The sequence below is a fragment of the Petromyzon marinus genome, chromosome 12 (assembly GCF_048934315.1).
Source record: "Petromyzon marinus isolate PM22_M1 ecotype Great Lakes invasive population chromosome 12, UKy_Petmar_22M1.pri1.0, whole genome shotgun sequence".
NCBI lineage: Eukaryota > Metazoa > Chordata > Hyperoartia > Petromyzontiformes > Petromyzontidae > Petromyzon > Petromyzon marinus.
In genome coordinates, this window is record NC_133678.1 from 13698990 (window position 1) to 13716682 (window position 17693).

The 17693-nt window shown below is 45.0% G+C and overlaps 2 protein-coding genes across 4 annotated transcripts in view; one reads left to right on the forward strand and one right to left on the reverse strand.

Moving 5' to 3' along the window:
* The first annotated feature begins 322 nt into the window (after positions 1-322).
* LOC142924343 (chymotrypsin-like elastase family member 2A) overlaps positions 323-17693 on the forward strand; it is a 41608-nt gene continuing 24237 nt past the window's right edge. Inside the window, exon 1 of one of the 3 annotated variants that reach the window (XM_076066647.1) lies at positions 323-431. Coding sequence is in view for 1 of the 3 variants with exons in the window: in XM_076066646.1 (XP_075922761.1) it covers positions 4223-4367 (145 nt within the window). In the remaining 2 variants the exon portion in view is untranslated. Of the gene's footprint in view, positions 432-2167; positions 4368-17693 lie in introns of those variants that run through there. The other 2 variants (XM_076066648.1, XM_076066646.1) reach the window with 2 other exon arrangements.
* LOC142924344 (chymotrypsin-like elastase family member 2A) lies at positions 7364-17631 on the reverse strand. Its single transcript, XM_076066649.1, has 8 exons — positions 17523-17631; positions 14769-14863; positions 13622-13719; positions 12529-12657; positions 10808-10944; positions 10309-10451; positions 9432-9584; positions 7364-8850 (listed from the first exon to the last, which is right to left on the reverse strand). Exons 1-8 carry the CDS (start codon positions 17560-17562, stop codon positions 8746-8748), a joined length of 900 nt encoding a protein of 299 aa, XP_075922764.1. The 5' UTR covers positions 17563-17631; the 3' UTR covers positions 7364-8745.

Genomic DNA, 17693 nt, shown 5'->3' on the forward strand with positions numbered 1-17693 from the left:
ATTGTAAAACCTTCATTTTTACATGACTATCAGCTCTTCTATTCCCACTGTCCCTCCTGTAAGGTACTCACACAGGCACTACTGTGGCCGCACCCTTTGACCACACTGCAATATCGCTCCCTTACTGACAGACTAATGCCCGATTGTCGGCCGGTGCTGAGTTCACTCATGCATCACAGAGATATCTGCCGCTGGGGATCCCCGTGGCTGGACGGTCAAAGGGTGTTCTGCCTCACGGCAGGTGTTCTGCCCCATGGCAGGTGTGGTGGTGTGTGTACACAGGAATTTCCTGTTTGGAGGTTGAGTTTGGTCACGTGACCAGGAAGTTACGATTGAAGATTCCCTCTCAGCCACGCAGCAGGGTGCCAGATATTACACAGAGTACAACATCGTGGCAACTGTTCATTGTGGGACTTTAAGAAGCATTGTCTGTAAGTTCGTTTATGTTCGTATAATACTGGGAATGCTGTTATAATGTTAGAATGACCGTTATAATGTTCGAAATGCCTTTATAATGCTGTTGAGTTGTTATGATAAATATGAGGCCTAGTTAACAACGAAGCCTGCCACTTGCCTTATTGTGAATGTTACTTGTAATTGAAAAAGTCGAGTCAGACTCGTACCCATGTAACCTTATTGCGATCTTGCGAGCAAGGATGACGAAATATCTCATCCATAGTTCAGTGTTATGTGTGGTGCTGTACATTTAGGCTGCAGTATGGTGATTACACGATGTGCCCTTAACACAGTAGCTTATTCACTTGTATGGCTATTCAGTACTAATGTAGGTGTCTGATCCATCTAGGATCTGGTGTTGAGTTTCCTGTTATCTAAGAAAATGTTATGATGCTGTCGTGTTTATTCATTGTATTGATATTTCCAAGTATTAACAGATGCTGTATTTGTGCTGTGTTTTTGCCATCAATTTTACCTCGTTCAATTCATGAATATGTTTGGAATCGGATGTTCATCCTTGCTCTGAAGGTTTAATGAATGCGAGGTTATCTACTCGGATAGTGGTGCAACGCAGCGCACAGCGAGGCCGAGACAGTAAAAAGACAGTCTTCTTGGAGCTCCCAACCAGCCAGCTCCTCAGGCTTGGAGCTCTCAAGCAGCCAGATCTGCAGCTAGTCTACATTATATTTGTGTTGCAAGCATCGCGGCGTGGAAAGCCACAGTTCAACAGGGAGAGATACTGAAGCAAGTGATTTAAGCAATACAGGACCTCCCATCTTGCCTCAAGAGGACCAAGGAAGTTCAAGGCCACAAAGAGAGTTCAGGCTGACACAAAGGGCCTTGGAAAGCTATGGTGCTGAGAAGCAAGACCTTGATGCCAGGATAGAAAGGGCATGGGACCGGGTTGAAGCAGATATATCTGAAGCTCAAAACACCTCAGACACAGTGGCCTCAATTCAGCGGGCCATACAGCGAGTGAAGGTGAGCAGTTCAAGCTACAAGCTGCTGGCAAATAAATACATCTTCCTCCTGAAGAAGGTGAAAACATACGAGGGCATCGAGGGAGTGCGCATGCAAGAGCACTTCCTTGAACTGCTCGATGATAATGTGCAGGCAGTGATACAAGACGTGTCGCAGGGACATGCTGAGAGTCCACAAGGTTCGCGATCAACGCAATGAACCTCACGCCACTCCCTATGCCGAGTGACTCGACCTAGGATGGGTCATCGTAGGTGATGTCTGTCTCGATGGAACACACAAACCAGAACACATTAGCACATTCAGAACAAGTGTGCTCACGAATGGACGCACGTCACTCTTCAAACCGTGCCCCAACCACTTCACGCTGAAAGAGAAACACGAAGAGAAAACTCAATGCTGTACCATGCAGATCTACAAAGAAACCACCATGGTCACCACGACTTCGCTTGTTCATCCACCGTCTTCACTGGATTTTGTTCCTCCACGTTTTTCCAAGCCAGTCCTGACTGACAAGAAGAAGACTAAGCTGAAGCTGCTGCTTGTTGCTCTGCAGGCCGTGGCCTCTCCGTTCCTAGACCCGGAGCTGTTGTCCGAGTGAGAATCCTGGAAGGAGTTCCACGGCAAGGCCCCACAACCAGAACATACCATCCAAAGGCTTAAGCTGTGTGGAGCAGTTTTAGCTACAGCAGTAGTCGAACTGATCTTAGACGAATTGGTCATTAAACTGGATGCGGTAAAGTTCTACACGAAAAGTAACGTCGTTCTGGGCTACACAAACAACCAAACCAGAAGGTTCAACGCCTACATCAGCAACAGGGTGGAACGCATCAGGAGATCGACTCAGCCAGAACAATGGAATGACGTTCCAACTGAACAGAATCACGCAGATCTCGCAACTAGGTCTGCCCCTGCATCTCTGCTGAAGCAAACCATCTTGCTGACGGGTCCAGTGTTCCTCTTACGACGTGACGGTGGTCCAGGTACTACCAATGAGACTTTTGGACTCGTAGAGCCCTAGTCAGACAAGGAGATTTGTCCTCAAGTGACAACCTTGGTCACAAATGTGCGACCAAGAAGTCCACTGAGTCCACACCATTTTTAATATTTCTCGAAATGGACGACGATCGTGCGAGCGATAGCACATCTAATGCATATTGCAGACTGCTTCCATCACCCGATGAGAGGCACCACTTGTAGCTGCAATGGGTGGCATCACTGCACAGTGCCACGCACTGAAGATGAACTTTTTAGAGCAAGGAAATGAATATTCCGCTGTGTGCAACAGGCAGCTTATGCAAGTGAGATCAAGTCCATCAGCAAGGGAGAAGACCTTCCTCGGGTCAGCACCCTCAGGAAGTTAAACCCCAGGATGGACAAAGACGGCTTGCTCAGGATCGGTGGTCGGCTAGGGAATGCAAAATTAGATGAGAATGAACGAAACCCCCTCATAATCCCAAGCCAGAGCCACATCTCAATTTTACTTGTGCAATACTACCACGAGAAGGTCAAGCACCAAAGTCGGCACTTCACAGAAGGAGCAATCCGATCTGCAGGGTTGTGGATCGTTGGAGCAAAGAGGTGCATCACCAGCACAATCCACAAGTGTATTAGGTGTTGCAAGCTACGTGGAAAACAGGAAGAACAGAAAATGGCAGACCTCCCAGCCGATCAACTAAGTATGGAACCTCCTTTCACCTCTGTAGTGATCGACGTGTTCGGACCGTGGACAGTCATCTCCCGTCGCACCAGAAAAGGGCTTGTGAACAGCAAACGTTTGGCAGTGCTGATCACCTGTATGAGTACACGAGCAGTGCACATCGAAGTAATCAAATCCATGGACTCTTCGAGTTTTATAAATGCACTCCGGAGGTTCTTCGCCATCAGAGGGCCAGCCAAGCAACTCCATTCTGATTGTGGAACCAATTTCACTGGAGCATGTAAAGAGCTTAAGATCTATACGGAAAATGTTGAAGGTCATTCTTTAGGGAAATTCCTTAGTGACCAAGGCTGCACATGGATCTTCAACCCTCCTCACTCTTCGCATATGGGTGGAGTCTGGGAACGCATGATCGAGATTGCTCGACACATTCTCGACTCCATGCTGTGTGATGTCAGGTCCACACAGCTCTCTCACAAGGTCTTGACCACTCTCATGGCCGAGGTCTCAGCTATAATTAACTCAAGACCCCTGATCCCCATCTCAACCGACCCAGAGTCACCATTCATATTGACTCCTGCTCCACTTCTTACCCAGAAGACAGATGTGCTCACAGCACCCACTGAGGAGGTCAGCACTGCAGACCTCTACAGACGTCAATGGAGGCAAGTGCAGAGCTTCATTAACACGTTCTGGCGTCGCTGGAAAAACGAGTACCTTACGACACTCCAAGTGCGCAGCAAGTGGCAGTCTAACAGACCAGACATCCGAGAAGATGACCTCGTCCTACTGAAGGACAACCAAGTCAAATGGAATGAGTGGCCAATGGGCCTTATCCTCAAGACTATTCCTAGTGCCGATGGAAAAGTTCGAAAGGTCGAGGTTATAATTGCGAAGCAAGGTGTCGTTAGGACTTTCGTCAGGCCCATAGTTGAGACAGTACTGCTTTTCTCTCGCAAAGATATGGACAAATAAGTTGACCCATTGAACTTTGTTATACATTTGTTTATGAGATAGAAAATAAATGGTGGTATCTCCTAGATACTAGACGGGGAGTGTTCTGCCTCACGGCAGGTGTGGGGGTGTGTGTACACAGGAATTTCCTGTTTGGAGGTTGAGTTTGGTCACATGACCAGGAAGTTACGATTTAAGATTCCCTCTCAGCCACGCGGCAGGGTGTCAGCCATTACACAGAGTACAAAATGTGGCACAAAGAGCATCCCCGTGAAGACATATGCAACTGTTCATTGTGGAACTTTAAGAAGCATTGTCTGTAAGGTCGTTTATGTTCTTATGATACTGGGAATGCTGTTATAATTTTATAACAAGCCTTATAATGCTGTAAATGCCTTTATAATGCTGTTAAATTGTTATGATAAATATGCGGCCTAGTTAACAACGAAACCTGCCACTTGCCTTAATGTGAGTGTTACTTGTAATTGAAAAAGTCGAGTCAGACTCGTACCCATGTAACCTTATTGCGATCATGAGAGCAAGGATGACGAAATATCTCATCCACAGTTCAGTGATATATGTGGTGCTGTAAATTTAGGCTACAGTATGGCGATTACACGATGTGCCCTTAACACAGTAGCTAATTCTCTTGTATAGCTATTCAGTACTAATGTAGGTGCCTGGTCCATCCAGAATCTAGTGTTGAGTTTCATGTTATCAAAGACAATGTTAAGATGCTCTAGTGTCCATTCATTGTATTGATATCTCCAAGCATTAACATATGCTGTATTTGTGCTGTGTTTTTCCCATCAGTTTTACCTCGTTCAATTAATTAAATATGTTTGGAGTCGGATGTTCACCCTGGCTCTGAAAGTTAATTGAATGCGAGGTTATCTACTCAGATAGTGGTGCAACGCAGCGCACAGCGAGGCCGAGACAAAGGGTGCCACGAAATGTGTGACATGGGAGATATTCATATTAAGTAATGCTGATTGTTGGAAATTACACAGTCCTATGATGGAGACCCACAGTATGACCACTGTTGACTGTATGCAAAGTTATGTTCAGAAACATATTAAATCTTTATTTTGACTGGAGAAATCTGATGAGCAGTGAAGCTCTTTTTAATGTTTATCAGTCATTGACATATGAGAACAAGATAGAAAAATGTTGAGCAAGTTACTCTTAAATACAAATAACGTATCGAAGTACAAATTAACACAGATACATATGTAGAGTAGTGGTCGGTGACGTTACGTCACGCTCACCTTCCTTCTGCAATGACGTCACAGGAAGTGACGTCAGGCGGATCTTCCGGTATGATGATGTCATGGGAAGCGATGTCATACACAGGGGGCTGGGCGGTGATATGTCCCCCTGGGGTTCTTAAGCTGGAACCCGTGACATGAGCGGGGTCGTCGTGAGAGCCGGAAATGGGAGTGGGTGGAAGTCGGGACCCAGGGTAGGGTAGGCTAGCAAGAGGCTAGAGTGGCTGCTTCACCCGGCCGGCCGATGTTGGTTTTTCCCTCGGCCAGTGCAGTGGGAAGAGCCCGGGTAGTGTGTGTGTGTGTTAGGGACTCCCAGTACCCTATCCCTGGGGAGATATATATTAGCCCATGCCAACATAGGCGTAAGCCCCTAAATAACCCCAGGCGTAAGCCCCTAATAAACCCTGGCGTAAGCCCCTAAGAAGATCTGCCTCCAAGTCGTCATTTGCACCATCACACATACATTACATTCCTGCAGGTTTCTCAAGACCAAATGCAAGCTTGGACTCTACCCGGCCAAACTCCACTCATTAAACTGGAGGGGGAATTGACAAAACGTGGACACTGTGGGTTCTAATTCCGTTTTTTTTATAGATGACGTAAGTATATAAATGTGTCGTTAAACTCGCCACCACCCGACAGCCAGTTAGTAAGGGTTGTCCTGTAAACAGAACAAGCCAATGCATCACTGGTACAGCACACCGGTGTGTTGGAGAGCCAAGCCACTGCATTAACAAACTTACTACGACGTTTCGCCAGTAATTACAACTAGCTTCATCAGGCGACAGCCAGGTTTGTGTAGAAGTCCACCTTTTTAACGACAGATTTATATATCTACGCGATCCAACCCAAAAACCTGTATTATGGATGCTATTGGTCGCGAAATCCTACGTGTTAAACTGACTCTGGGCTCTACCGCCGTCTCCTGGCCAGTCGGGGTATGGCACCTCGACGCACATTGGAAGGATGTTTTGCAACATTTGCGTGGGCCACCAATCCTAAATAAATGTCAGCAAGTACGTGATGCATTGTTATAATCTTGTTTGAATGGTCAGTAATGAGTGGTGAGTGACGAGGATTAGGTGAGTCATACGTGTTCAGTCGTGTTTGGTGAGTGAAAGTTGGAAGTGGAAGGAAGCAGCCTTCACGTTGCCCACTCTGTTAAGTGAGAAATAACAACGAATGCCATCAACGCGGCGACCGAACGAGTTATCAGCCTCCAGCGCAACGACACAAGCCACGCCAACGGCCCCGTTCATGGCCAAACAACGTGCATAGATAGGCCCTGAGACAGGTACCCTCCAACTGTACATTGAGGGAAGTGCGAGTATCTCGCGAACACAATGAACAAACATATTGATGTCCTGACGCTGCAAGAAACCCATGTCTTCGCTGCCCTACATATATCACCACGAGTAAGTAGTGAGTGGGAGTGATAGCACAGTGGTTAGTGTAGTGCACTATGTATGTATGTATGTTTAACTTATTTCGTACCGTACGTAGCCAACAGAGCTAATCAAAGGTGCTCTGTATCCGGCGAAGCTAGTTCTATTCCCGCTCACGACCAATATCAGTGGCGAATACCTGAACCGGCCCAGGATCGCGCATAGGTCGACCGTGCCTCAATTGATTACCTACTTCTTTGTGGAAACATTGTCACTAGCGAGACAAAGGCAGCCAGGCATGTTACTGGCCCTATCAACCCCTCGAGTGCCTTCAGAGGTGCATGCTTAAAGCACTTGCCCCAACAGACTAAGGCTACATGGGCGATCTTTGGTCAGTGGTGAGTCTAGTGAATGTAGGTTTTGGGTGATTGGAAGTTGAGTGATGAGTGCTGAGTAACGAGTGTTTGGTGGTGTCAGATGTGAGATGATTAGCACAGTTCGCTATGTATGGTGTTCGAAATAGGTTCAACATACGTACATCCATATATAATAAGTTCAACATACGTAAATGCAATACGTCAAGCAAGTTGTGAGTGCCTGTATGTTATGACAGCCAGGTGAATGGTGTGTGGTAAATGTACCAGGCAATGAAACAAATCAGATACTTTATTTTGTACTTCAAATGTTTATTTTACACCAACCCAAACATTCACCAATAACATTATCAATCCACAGTACAGTACTGTTAATTCATAAACCACATCGGACACATTAAGCATTATGAAACGAGTCTTCATCACCCTGCATTAACCTGCTTCCCACAATACACCACGATACTGCGTGACCCAAACACTACTAAATTATAATGGACGGAATTGCACAAATGCTACATTGGCCTGACCAATATTAAAGTAATATAATGGCCTGTATAATGCTAAACTGTACACGTGTAACAGTGACATTATTTCGGTAGTCCAAAGATGCATGCCTTTAAAGGTCGTCCCATGAGCTTGTTTTTCCAATCATTGCTCGTAGAACAGATGAGTAGAATTACCTGGATGAATTGTCACCAAAATGTCAGTCCCTGAATAGATAGTTCAGAGGTAGCTTTGATCTGCAGGATCAGTCTCAAATGATTGTGTTTAATCCTCCCCCACTGTCCAATCGCTTTGCCCTACTGTACAGTCTTAGCCATCACCTACAATGAAGGCCAGATTTTACAGATGTCAGCCATGTCTCCATTATGCTGAAATATCCGACTTAAAACCATCACATGTTTGTAGGTATAACATCTTAACATACATTGCTGTTGTTATATTAGTGTCATTTGTATTTCAGAAAACAAATATATATTTTTTTGATAAAAAGTACAATTCATAGCGTACTATATGTCCATTTTTATAGGAGAGTGATGCTTTGAATATGGCGTGGAGGCTAACACGTTTTTAAAAATAAACTCCACCAGCAAATTGAGCTCTGTTTCTGGATCCTCTTTGTAATGCCACGCAACCAGATTATGCATGAGTCGGGAGACTGAACACAACGCAGAACATCACACGGCCCCAGGTAATATCTGCCTGGTGGAGCATTAGCAGATCCGGTACACTTAAGATCACATTACAGTATTTGGAAATCGAGTCAATAATTTGCTAATTATGGATTTGTAATCAGTCGTACCATACTATATATGCAATATTGTTTAACATTGTCTTCACAAAGGGAGAAAAAATTTAAACTTACTATGAAAATAGCGGTTCATTATGGAACGTTACTTTAAAAAGATGTTTTAAAATAGTATAGCACTGGCAGTACAGTATGCATGTTGGTATGACAAAAATGTATTGTTTCACATGTGATCTAAATGCCAAGTTGTTATAGTGTCATTAACACTGGTAATATGTCTGCCATGGCCACACAAACTCACTGCATCAAACCACCCATCCTATGCTCACATGTCCAGTCCCACATTAAAAAAGGCAATACCCGTAACAATAAACTGTAATTCTAGTATTAGCGGTAGCATTGATGTAAAGAGCATGATGCTTTAAGCCTGCGGCTTGTTGAATGCGGCAATTGTGGCATTAACTCCGCTGTTGACACTCTGCTCTCCCTCGGCGATCTTCGGAGCTTCACGGTACACGCTCATGACCTGCGGGAGAAATCGGGAATGGGTGGTGTTTGAACGTCAGTACCTATAGATAAACGAACATGATAGCAATCATACATGGCCGATACCAGCCACACCGATGGCTCATGCAAATCCCACCTTTGCATTGTGATCAATAAAGAAAAAGGACATCACACCTTTCCATCACTTATGCTAGTGCACAGTCAAAACTTGAGCGCCAAGGTTGACGAGTCTTATCACCATCTTGTGGTTTTCACATTGGGTTTCTGACCACTGAATTCCACTTTCAACGCCTGCCTTGATAACATGTCCATTTCAATCCTCCACATATGCCCCATCCATGAAACGTTTCCCTGATTAATTACAAGGTTCAAGGTTAAGTGACATCTACATAGATCTTTACAACAATATCAACATTGACAATGATAATGACATAAGAGCAATAACAATAATCACATTGACAGTGACGTGTTATTGAAAATGCTTTTTACTGTACCATTTGTATGATAATGACAATGACATTGCTACAGTAAGAGCATCAATATTGACATTGACAGCGAGATCATGGTACGAACGTTGACATTGACAGCGTTGGCACTCACGTTGCTGATCCAGCTGTTGTAGGCTGATACGCGGGTGAACACAGTGGGCTTGCGGACTGTGTTGCAGCCCAGAGATGAGACGTAGCTGGTGATTCCCTGCACCACCCAGGCATTGTCTGACTGCTGGCAGTTCAGTGGACCACCTCCATCACCCTGTGATGCATAGAAGAGGATACACATGCAACCACGTTAACTGGGTAAAGCATAAACGGGATATGGTGGTGGGTGCAGGAGCTTGCAAGTACAGGGAAATGGAGCGGTGTCTGGATGAGCAAACTTTTCAAATACGCTTTAGTACCGTGATGCTGAGTAACGGAGTAAAATCACACAACCCTAAGGCCTGATTCCTCCCATCACTTGAAACGCCTTTCTGTGTCTAGCCCCACACTGCTCTGGTCGCTAGACACACGTGGCAGGGTCTAGCAAAGTCAAACTATGATAAGTGACAAAATCAATATGCACCCTGTTGGCTCTGGCATTAATTTATTCAATATTTGTATTCCTTCTGCTATTTATTGATTGAATGTAGTCATGCAAAAACTTATTCGGAATAATTTTAGTCAAATCATTGTCGCCGGATTTCATTTGGTCATTCTGTTAGTCTAGGCAACTAAAGCAGTCACTATTTGTCCAGTCTGAGTTAATAATTATTGTGCTGGGATGTGCGCCGCCCCCTCCGCTCCCCCAACATTACCAGGTCAGCCAATCAGTGATGCCAGTGGTCACAGTCATCACCATGCTTGGGGATTGTTGTCCACTCATTGACATTGTTGACTAAATTCAGATTTAAAAGAAACGTTTTGTTGATAACTATTCTCATTAGTAAATTTAGTCAAATAATTGAGGCAGGTTGGCTCGCGTTGAACTCCATACGCACAGAGCACGCAGAGCGGGTGCTGCCCCCTGCGCAGATCACGCTGCTCCTCAGGCTGCTCCCCCACCAGCTGGGTTGGCTGCACGTCGCGTAGTCGACCACGGGCAGGCTGGCCTGCTGCAGGGCGCTGGGGAAGGGGCCGCTGGCTGCTCACGCGCACAGACAATGTGGAAACGGAGAGCATTGGTGAAAGCATCGGAGTTGTGTGGCGTTAGCAGGTGCTCCCCAAGCGAACCATTGGTGTCTCCATGTTCAATATGCAAAAGGCACATAGCATCACAGCCCGCCTACTCGCATTCTAATGACTCCATACAGAGTTGTGTTCATTCTGAAGACTACAGAAAGATGAAGGGCTGAGTCAACCCTCTACTGTGATTTGTGACAGTTTCTCAGCCAGAATCATCTCGTTAACGTGGATGGCCAATTGACACATTGGGCTTAAATCACTTCCCATAACTCTGCCTCCTTTGTGTTTAATGGGGACCGAGTGAACGGTACTCACTGTCGAGAGAACCCCAGCCCGTGACGTAGCACGGGTAGTTGTTGGGCAGGATCTGGTTGGCGCTGGGCAGGCAGGCGAGGCGCACCTTGCTTGTGAGGGTCACGGGCGATGCAATCTTGAACATGGCGATGTCGTACCTGTGGGGGATCGAGATGGGCAGCTGTGAAGCAACGCTCAATACCAGTGACGGATTGGGACTAAAAATCGGCACAGGCATTTGTAAACAAACCGGACCAATATTTTTTTCCTCTATATTTTCTATTTCTTTTTTTGTTTGCATTTTGACTGCTTGTGTTGTGGTTATTGCAAACATGATGCCTTGAATAAAGGTCTCAGTTTTTGTGCCAGTTAAAAGGGTAAAACCTATTCCTATATCTTGTTACTGGCAAAGGAGGTCTCATAATATAAATGCTCACCCCGAGCCCTCAATACTCTGATAGTGCGCTGTTTTTGAGTTGTACGCCTTTTGGCGTCTTCTGGTTCAACACCAATGGAGACTAGGCTCTAAGAAAAGCTGTCTCGGGTGTGGACCAATCAAATTCAAGGACAGTGCATATTATCAGAGTTGTCTTTTTTGTTTGCATTTTGACTGCTTGTGTTGTGGTTATTGCAAACATGATGCCTTGAATAAAGGTGTCAGTTTTTGTGCCAGTTAAAAGGGTAAAACCTATTCCTATATCTTGTTACTGGCAAAGGAGGTCTCATAATATAAATGCTCACCCCGAGCCCTCAATACTCTGATAGTGCGCTGTTTTTGAGTTGTACGCCTTTTGGCGTCTTCTGGTTCAACACCAATGGAGACTAGGCTCTAAGAAAAGCCGTCTCGGGTGTGGACGAATCAAATTCAAGGACAGTGCGTATTATTATCAGAGTTGTCTTTTTTGTTTGCATTTTGACTGCTTGTGTTGTGGTTATTGCAAACATGATGCCTTGAATAAAGGTGTCAGTTTTTGTGCCAGTTAAAAGGGTTAAACCTATTCCTAAACCGGACCTAATTATGGCTCTGGACAATATTCTTTTGTTTAATGGGCTGGGGGACAAACTGTATACTTGAAGCTAGATTTGCGATGTGACGTATTCGTTTAATTTTGCCGTGTGATCTCATTGGCCCATTTGGGCTGGTACAAAAAACAAACGAACTGGTGAAGAATAATATTTTGGGCTGCCAAATATCTGATTTAATGCCAACTAAGCAATGGATCTTACACATTCGAGGTAAGAACATTTTTAGATTTTTTTTCTTTTTACTCTGAGAACATTTGCTATTTCTCCACACAGTCCGGCTCACCGGCCCTCAGAATGGACCGGCCCACTGAGCATTTGCCCGGAATTATGCCCTATGGCCAGTCTGGGCCTGCTCCCCATCCAACATACCCCATGCAATTGGGGTTCAGCGTTGTGCAGATAACGCTCCTCTAACCGTGGTGATGTGGGGGACCAATATTGTAGATGATATTATCTGCTAATTTAGTCCTATTATTTTCGGAATAAAATTGCAGCTAATCATGTATAATCGAAAGAATACGGCCACGGATAATAGGAGTTTTTGCAGACCCTATAGTTCCTGTATGGATGCCTCTGTATGCATGTCTGTTTTTCTATTTATAGTGTATGTGTTGTGTCTGTTTGTCTAAATGACACTTTATGTTTGTATTTTTTATCTCTCCATGGCAATTCTATCACGGTGTCACACAAATCAGTGTGTGTGTTTGCGTTCTCACCCATTTGTTGGGATGCTGGGATTCCAGTAGGTATGCCAGACGGCCAGGCTCAATGGAGGGGTGATCTCCCCCGGCTCGGTTGTGGACACACTGTGCTTTCCCAACACCACCCTGTAGCTGTAGCCATTCCTGCACGTTGTGGTGGATGTGGGGAGATAACAGAGCAACGGGCGGTCTTAATCACTTAAATCTGTAAACATTTCAGTGAGGAATTACTCAACAGAAATTGTGCGAACTTGATTGGTTGCTTTCGTGACTGCAGGAATTACTCTTTGGTTTTTTCGGTAAAGTCACGTAGAAATTATAAAAATAAAAATAAAATTATATAATAGCATACGACGTTTCGATTGCAACACAAGCAATCATCATCAGGTACAGAAGAGCTAAATTTAAGAGAGAGAGGAAACATATAACCGCATATATATACAAACCTTAAGTAGAGGGAATTAACACAGACACACCAGGGGACACAGAGAGAGACGGAGCAACACTAAATCAAACAGGGTTTAGCAAAATTTGGAAACTATATAAAGCAACACAGACGGTCGGTTAAAACACAATTAACACATGGTTTGGTAGATTACACTATTTCAAAGATTGCTCAATTGTAAGTTCAGTGTGAAATTTAAGAGAGAATACAGACCGCAAAGAGACATAAGGGGAGAAGCGGGCACACAATGAAGAAGTAAAGCCGCATCTCTGTGCCGACGCCTTAAATAGCCAGAGAAGGTGGGACTGGGTTTCAGAGACAATGGGACGAAAAATTATTAGCTCTTCTGTACCTGATGATGATTGCTTGTGTTGCAATCGAAACGTCGTATGCTATTATATAATCTTATTTTTATTATTTCTACGTGACTTTACCGAAAAAAATAAAGTAGAAATTGTGCGATTTACTGCATGGTATTTTCACTGCCACATTGCGGCATCGTGTAAAGGTAATTTATAGAGGCCGCCTCCTTGCTCCCAAGATCGACTGCTCCATCCTTGGTGGCCACAATGTGGTACAGGAAAATACTGTACAGTACCTGGGCCACGATGCAGTTGCACCGCCTGCACACACACTAGCGACTCTACTGGTGCCATGACTCACGTGAAGCAGCTCGCAGAGGTGAGCACCCATTGACGATCAATCAGGGTTCCTCCACAGTAGTTGACCCATCTTCCTCCAGAGTACCTCTGCACGAGCGCCTGCAATGCAAACACAGCGAGATTGGTTGTGGTTACTGTTATTTGTCCAAAACTCCAATTACCGTATTATATCGAATAATACAGTCCTAACTTAGCCCTTGTGTCAATGCACAATGCTGGTTGCGAAGGGGTGTAATCCGGGACTGGTTCAGATATCACTCGCCACATTTGCTGGAAATGGAACCCATGTAGGCTGGTTCGTAGTGCAGTACGTAAACCACTGTGCCTCCGCTCTCCCAAAGTACAATCATATTGAGGGACAGTGTGTTGTCCTGGTGTGTTCTGGGACTGTTTCTGCTGTTGTTTTACTGCCTTTCCCAAGCTTGGCAATTGACGTACAAATGCAATATGAACTTTGATACTTTATAAAAAAATAACATGTATATTGAAGGGACCCGACAGTGATGTGATGGTATATTCCTCTCCTGGTATGCGGGAGGTCAGGGGTTCAAACCCAACCCTGACACCTGTACATTTAGAGTGTGCATGTTCTCCTTGTGGTCGTGTGGATTTTATTCCCGGATGCTCAGAGTTATCCCTCCATATTTTAAAACATGCATCTATATTATTTTGCTGATATAAATTTTCACATGATGGGCAACTTTGGTGAGCTATCGTTTCTAAAAAAGAAATAGGTCAGTGGGCTTTATCTGGTAAGATAAAAATATATTTTCGTTTAATTTGTATATATTTTAAAGTGATTTGTTTACCTTTCCTATATTTGCACTCCTGTTGTGTTTTTGCGTTGTGTTGTTGTAACGTTCTGACCTGCCCCTACTGGACATCTGTGAAAAGAGCTTTAAAGCTCATCGGATTCCTCCAATATGAAAACATTCTGATTCACATGCAAAATACAGTGACTCATTCAATCGCATTGGGAAGAGTGGAAGATCTGAACATTTCATGTTACACACATGCAGCCTTTTTGTCAATGCACCGCTGGATGAGGGCCTCCACGTGGCATATACACCAATGGATGCTGCTGCACTGAGATCGACTGACAATGCAGCGTGTCTCTGTGATGGCTGTTATTCAGCCTCTCCCGTTACCTGCCAAGGCCAGGAGTTGGCACGAGCCTCCACGCCATTCACCACGCGGATCTGGGGATACGCTGCGATCCCACAGCTCTGAGCCGACACCTCAGCTGTGAGGAACAACAGCACACACACAATAGCACACACGCGCAATACTATACACACAAAAGTACACACACACATAAATGTACTCAGGGGTGCAGCTCTGGGGTATGCAGCGTATGCGTCCTATAGGGGGGCCCAGTCGGTCACAAGGAGTCCCGAATAAACAGACGAACAAGTAAAACATGTTACGAACAATTTTGTTATTTTTGTTTACCTGCGGTCTACCATGGACCGAGCCCGATTAACGTTATCGTATCAATGGAGCATTCAGATGCGCGATCCACCGCCTTTGAGGAAATCCTAGAGACCTATACTGATGGGCGGGGATGAAAGCAAGACTCAACGCATGATAATTTCATTGTGAGTATTGTACCTTTACGTTTATTAATACTGTAACTGTGAGACTGTCTTCCACTAAAACCCAATACACGGTGCAACTGAAATCATATCGAAACAGTGATAGCCTGCGTATTATTGCATACGGGTTAAAAACATCAGTAGCTGTTTCAGTGAGAGTCGGGAGAAAGGAGGGGGGTGTCCACCAGTCGATTCTTGCATACCCCCGTTGAAAGAGGTCGTTGCGTCGGAATACAATAAAAGCGGACTGAAATAAAAGCGGCGCTTAGCCATTCAAAGAAAGGGGAAATTATGGGGGGCGTGGCACTTGCATCGTACTCCAGAGCTTTGGTAATACTGGTAGGAACCTCCTGGTTCCACCAGCCCACAGGGGATTTTTGTGTCCGTCCGTCCGTCGTGCATCCAAAAATGGGAGGGGTGGGGCTGGGTGGAGAGGGGAGGGTGGGGAGGGAGGGGCTGGGTGGGGAGGGGCTGGGTGGGGAGGGGCTGGGTGAGGAGGGAGGGGCTGGGTGGTGAGGGAGGGGCTGGATGGGGAGGGAGGGGCTGGGTGGAGAGGGGAGGGTGGGGAGGAGCTGGGTGGTGAAGTCGGCCACGGCACACACGAGGGGGTGGGTCGCCACCAACCATGTCCGGCCATCTTCACGACAGTTTTTCCTCCACGTGGAGAATCAACAACATGCGTTTGGAGTATGCGGCTGCTCTCAATCTCAACATTATGAACCGCCAATTCGTGGGTATTGTACTCTTCTTTTTTTAGGAACAGCTTTTTTTTTTCTCTCCACCATCCCAGGTCCCCACTCGGTCCCCACCCTTCACGCCGGCTTGTGCCCGCCCTCACAGTCGGGCATATTTGCGGAATACACCACGTGGTGCCACCGTTGACCCTGGCCATTGACCGAGCAACCCAACGTTCCTACCAGCTCCCTCCGCAGGAATGTGTTTTTCAAGGACACGCCTGTGAGAGTGACGATGATCGTAAAAAATGCTGTCGACAACGCGATTGTGTATGAAGTCAATAATGTGCCGTTACCATCATGGCTGTCAACCTATACGGTTTACTCCGTATTCTTGTACAGGCAAATTGAGTTATCTCAGGTCCATACGGCATACAGCCGTTTCAATACGGGCAAAAAAAGTGTTTTTGTCTATTTTTTTGTGTTTCTTCCTTGTGATGGGACTGAAGGATGAACGTTGAGATTTTTTAAGGGCACGGGGTGACCAATAAGGTCTGAATTGGTCTGTAACAAGATAGGCACTGATAAAGAGTTGACAGGTGTATAATATTGTAAACCGTTACCGTGAATTATATCGGTTTCACAGTTGCAGTGTAAGATACTATTCTTTTGAAGATATCGGAGCAGACCCACAGACGCGCTTTGGATTGATTATTTTGTAGAATATGTTCCGAATGAATGTCCGTGTATCTGGTTGTTTATTAACATCAATAAAGCCCTGGAACGACTATACACGATTATTCCGCATAATGGTTTAACATTTATATAGCTATCGTTTAAAAGCATCATTATCATGAAGAAATTTGAGCAAACAGCGTATATTTCATATTTTTAATCTGTTAAAAGTGATTTGTATCAAATTGCATAATTAATGGTTAAAGAATAGGATAGCATATATCGCTCTGGTATGTGTGCTATATAATAAGTCTTATTACTGCCTATGATTCAGATCGTTTCCCTGATGGATACATTGATAGTTAATGTTAGGGTTTATATAATCCGCTTGGGAAGTCATGATGGCATTTTATTGTTCTAAGAATTAATAAGCATAATTTGTTAAAACTGGCTAATGTTGCGAATAATATCGATTATCTAGATGTTATATAGTGATAAGAGATGGTCTCCCCACACGACTGATTGACGATGGGTGCACATGTGTGTGGCGTGGACTGAGAGGTCTCGTATCATATGTACGTTGAACTTCTTTTATGCCGTACGTAGCAAACCGTGATAAACAGAGGTGTGGGGGAAGGAAATCAAACTAAACACGAAAAGCAGTTCTCAAGAAAATGTACAGGTTCAGATTTTGGGCTCAGATTAAAACAGAACCAACCTGAAAGAAGTTCCCGCGACCATTATATGTATGATTGACACCCGTCTTCACTGGCAGACCATCATTAAAACAACTAAATGTGCAGCGACCGAACTGGACAAAAGCAGTATGGAAGTGCCATACGAGCATCTTCTAGAACTAAGTCTAGTTCCTGAAGAAGCTAGAACGGTCGCTCCACTAAAAAAATGCGTGCATTGCAATCACTTAGCAGCTCAATTTGTCAGCAAGAGCAACACTCACCCGCAACCAGCAGAGCAGCACAGACGAGAAAGGCGAGCATGGTTGATCAATGACTTGGAGCTTCTTGAAGGCTTGTAGTTTCTTGATCACTGCCGTGTCTCACTACTGGGACCTCTTGGCTTTTATAGAGAATCTGTTGCCCACGTCAGACCTCCAGGAGTAAACAACTCT

Coding starts and splice junctions, on each gene's coding strand:
- LOC142924344 (XM_076066649.1), bottom strand. CDS start 17,562: ATGCTCGCCTTTCTCGTCTGTGCTGCTCTGCTGGTTGCGG. Junction 13,720..14,768: donor CCAACTCCTGGCCTTGGCAG/GTAACGGGAGAG, acceptor TTTGCATTGCAG/GCGCTCGTGCAGAGGTACTC. Junction 9,585..10,308: donor GCACCCGCTCTGCGTGCTCT/GTGCGTATGGAG, acceptor TATGCATCACAG/GGTGATGGAGGTGGTCCACT.